This window comes from Colobus angolensis, unplaced genomic scaffold, assembly GCF_000951035.1.
Source record: "Colobus angolensis palliatus isolate OR3802 unplaced genomic scaffold, Cang.pa_1.0 Scaffold8, whole genome shotgun sequence".
Taxonomy (NCBI): domain Eukaryota; kingdom Metazoa; phylum Chordata; class Mammalia; order Primates; family Cercopithecidae; genus Colobus; species Colobus angolensis.
The window spans coordinates 6,991,364-6,995,537 of record NW_012121820.1 but is presented as its reverse complement, the minus strand read 5'-3'; the positions used below and the strand labels follow the sequence as shown (position 1 = coordinate 6,995,537).

General features: G+C 43.6%; 1 protein-coding gene across 5 annotated transcripts in view; it reads right to left on the bottom strand.

Annotated features, from left to right (window-relative positions):
• SLC13A3 (solute carrier family 13 (sodium-dependent dicarboxylate transporter), member 3) overlaps positions 1–4,174 on the bottom strand; it is a 130,368-nt gene that overhangs the window by 50,285 nt on the left and 75,909 nt on the right. For all 5 annotated transcript variants that reach the window (XM_011928854.1, XM_011928858.1, XM_011928855.1 and 2 more), the window contains exon 3: positions 1,340–1,503. In XM_011928854.1, coding sequence (XP_011784244.1) covers positions 1,340–1,503 — 164 coding nt within the window. The remainder of the gene's footprint in view (positions 1–1,339; positions 1,504–4,174) is intronic.

Below are 4,174 nucleotides of genomic sequence, written 5' to 3'. Positions count from 1 at the left end.
AAAATAAAATAAAATAAAATAGTTATATCAATTAAAAGTAGGACATTTTAAAGTGACATGATGTGGCAGCCACTTTGCAACCATAAGACCAGGGGAACCACAGAGTCGCCAATGAAAAGTCATGACATCATTGTGCCTCTGAATTGATCCTGGACTTCTTTAACTTCACTATGTGATTTGGGAAAATCATTTCCCTCTTGGAGCCTGAATATAGTCATCTAGAAATACAATGGCTGTGTACGTTTTGTTTTGTTAAGAACACAAGTTCAGAGGATTGAGGGAATCAAATCCCTCTGTTCATAATACGTTATCACTATTTACTGCACAAAGCTTCTATTTTCTGTAATTGATTGGGTCTTTTTAGTCCTTTCTCTCCCCATTTCCCACTCTCACCCTTTCCATAGCAACCATTCTGATATGTTTAATGTGTAGCTTTTCATTATACATTTCTTACACGATGTTTTGTCGTTCATGTGTATTTTCAGCTCACATACGGAGGGTGTATTGTAGATCTCATTCTGGTTTTTACCCGCAATCATAACTGCTCTATGAGATCCATTTATAGAAGTGTATGGTTCACTAATTCTTCATTCTTCTCTCTTTTAAAACCAGCAAAATGCTCAATGGCATGTACCCACCATTTTTGCCTTTGCCTGTATCGCTACATGCCTAGCGATAAAGCCCATGTAGCCACCAACTCCCCACACCACAGAGGGCGCTACAGTGAATATCACTATATGTGTTCCCTCCTGGACCTATGAGAGAATTTCTTTGGTGTCTGGGAGCAAAACTGCTGGGTTACAGAGTATAAACACATTTAATGTTATTAAATCCTTGCACAAGATCCTTAAGAAACTCTAACCCAGTCCACACTCTTTCTAGCAGCGCACGAGAGTTCCTGTGGCCCCCATTCCTGCCAACATGGGGATTCACCAGCTTTCTTATTTCTGCCTGTCTCATTGATTAAAATGTCATTGTTTCAATTTGCATTTCTCTGAATACTGGTGATGCTGAGCATCTCTTTGGATGCTGTAAAACAAGGTTTAATTACAGTACCTACTTCATAGAGCTGTTTTGAGAGTTAAGGGAGATAATGTATGTAAAGAGGTCAACTCACTGCTCAGTATACAGTATGTGCTTAATAAAAGCAAATTTTAAAAAACCAAGGTACCATGATTTCTTATCTAATTATCAGTCATTGTCATAATTAAAACACTTGACACATAGCAGGTGCTCAATAAGTGTGCATGCCCTTGGCCTTCCCTGACATCTTTCGGACATCCCATTCCCACTTCCAAATCCTGGTGGAGTTGGCCCCAATTCCTTTGCACAGCCTCACCTGTATTCTCTTCACTCTCCTGGCTGGGGTCCTTTCGAACCTCCTTCTCACCAAAGAGACTTTTCAGGATGGCATTGGCAATGGGAAGCATCATGGCAGTGGAAGCAGTGTTGCTCAGCCACATGGACAGGAACGAGGTGGTCACCATCATCCCCAGGATGAGCCTGCAGAGCAGATGGCATTAGAGACAAATCCAGAGCCCAGGGCCCAGGAGATCCTCTGGTCCCAGTTTGCCATGCCTGAGGAATCCAATCCATCCATTTTACAGATGGAAACTTGAGACTCAAAGCAGAAACCAAATGCACTCACCAGGTTTATTTTAGATCTAAGAAAACTGTGGTTCAATGTGTTTAAGTGAACTGTCCACAGGTACCCAGGTTATAAAGATATCTCAAGCCTGACGTTTTCTCTTTCTTGCCCCCAAATCCTCAATGACAGCCATTTCAGAAAAAAGTTGCCAGGGCACCAAGACACTCCACTATCTTTCCCTCATGGCCTTCTCCGCTTCCTCCCCCTTTTCCCCTCCCACTCTTACCCTGCTGAGACTCTGCCAAACTTCTTACCAGCATCCAACGCCTTTACTCCTCTGCCTCCCTGCCTTTCCTTGGTCCATTCCCACCAACAGAATCTCAGGATTTTTTCTCTTTATATTGAACTCTGAATCCACCTGGCATTTACTTAGATGCATAATACAAAGTAAGATGTAAATCCATTTTTTAATAGAATAAACCAATTATCCCAACTCCCAGCATTTACTGGATAATCCTTCCTTCAGATCTGGATTTCCTTTAGATTTATTCTGTTTCAAAAATCTATTTTCAGACTTGTGTCTTACTGTTTTAGTTATTGTAACTTTAGAATATATTTAAGAGCGGCCCTGCTCATTCTTCAAAGTTAAGCTCAAATGTGACCTCCTCCAGGAAGTTCCCCCCATCCCCCTACCTCTCATGCGGGCTCTCACACCATGGTGTGCCCCTTGGAGATCAAATTCCACTTGGCACTGGAATCAGTTCCATAGATGGAGTCTGTCCCACAGGACTGGCAGCTCCTCTAGGAGGAGGCGCAGCTACAGAACCTAGCAGAGCAGTTGGCACAGAGATGATGCTAGAAACCTAGGAGTCATCCAGAACCTTTTTTTCCTACGCTCTCCCCTGTGTCAATTTTATCACCCAAATTGCTCTCAAATCTATCCAATCTGTTCATCTCCACTGCCACCTCGTAGTCCAAGCTGCTACTGTCTCTTGTCGGGACACTCTAAATGGCCTTCTAACTGGGATGTATCAGCTTCTCATTCTGGTACTCTCCTATCTGATCTCTACAAGGCAACTAAGAGGAATCTTTTAAAAAATGCAAATCTGGAGGAAATGAGATGTATTTGAAAAAAAATGCAAATCTGGCCATGTCACTCCTCAGCTTATAACCCTTAAAAAAACAGATTTATAACTATAAGTCTATGGATATAATTCAGAACTGGATTGGGGGAAAATGTGTATCTTCATTTTGCTAACATCTAATCAAATTAAGCATTTCCGTCAGTGATAAACAGTCAACAAAGTTCAGGTGTATGAGCAGTGCCTGAGGCTCTGTCACCCCCAAAAAAAATCCCTGACATTTTCTCTTTCTCTCTCTCTTTCTTTTCTCTCTCTCTCTCTTTTCTTTTTTGAGACAGGGTCTCACTGTCACTGAGGCTGGAGTCCAGTATCGTGATCTTGGCTCACTGCAACCTCCGCCTCCTGGGATCAAGCGATCCGCCCACCTCAGCTTTCTGAGTAGCTGGGATCACAGGCATGCGCCACCACGCCCAGTGAATTTTTTGTATTTTTGGTAGAGACAGGGGTTTTGCCATGTTGGTCAGACTGGTCTTGAACTCCTGGCCTCAAGCGATCCACTTGCCTTAGCCTCCCAAAGTGCTGGGATTACAGGCGGGAGCCACTGCGCCTGGCAAGATCCCTGATACTTTAAAATGACATTATAATCACTGCAGACATCTTGAAATATCAACACTCAAAGCTGCTCAACATGATGGCTGTGATCAGGCCCATTGCTCGGTCTTGCTGGTTGCTGTGTTAATAAAACGGTACCTACCTGTACCAGGGCGCAGGTGTCTGTGTTTACAAAAAAAAAATATCAATAATTGCATTTTGCTGTAGTTGTTGTTTCAAACTCTGTTGTGCTTTATGCATTTAAAAAACATTATTCTGGGAAGATCCTTAAGATTCACCAAATTGCCAAAGGGGTTCATGGAACAAAAAATAAGATGAAAATAACACCCCTATTTTAAAGGCCACCCAATCCTCTAAGAATAAAAGTCCAAATCCTAACCAGAGGGCCTGAGGCTCTCTAGGATTGTGACCCTGACTCCCCTTCCTTTCCAGTCCATCTTCCCATTTCCTCTGCATCCCCCCGACCTTCAACTCCCACCTGATCTTCATCACCTAGGCAGGTAAATAGCAAACAAGAATGCTAACAGCCAGCATTATCTGCTCAGGTGTAGGGGATTTACCTGCATTCGCTCATCTAATCCTCACTAAGCTCTATGAGGTGGGTGCCACTACATCACTATTTCACGGGCAGAGAGAGGTTAAGTCATTTTTCAGAGCAGGTTATCTGGGATTCGGCCCTGAGCAGTCGGGGTCAAACTGCCAGTGTGGCCCCCTCCAAAACTATGGGACTGGAATCCCTGGGGGTGGGGCCTGGGGGTCAGCATCTCATCTCCCCAGGTGGTTCTTCTGCACCTTTGAGAACAGCTTCCCATGATGGGCCTAGTGCTGCGTCTAGCATGCAGCGGGTGTTTGAGAAAGAAAGGAAAGGAAGGAAAGGAAGGAAAGGAAGGAA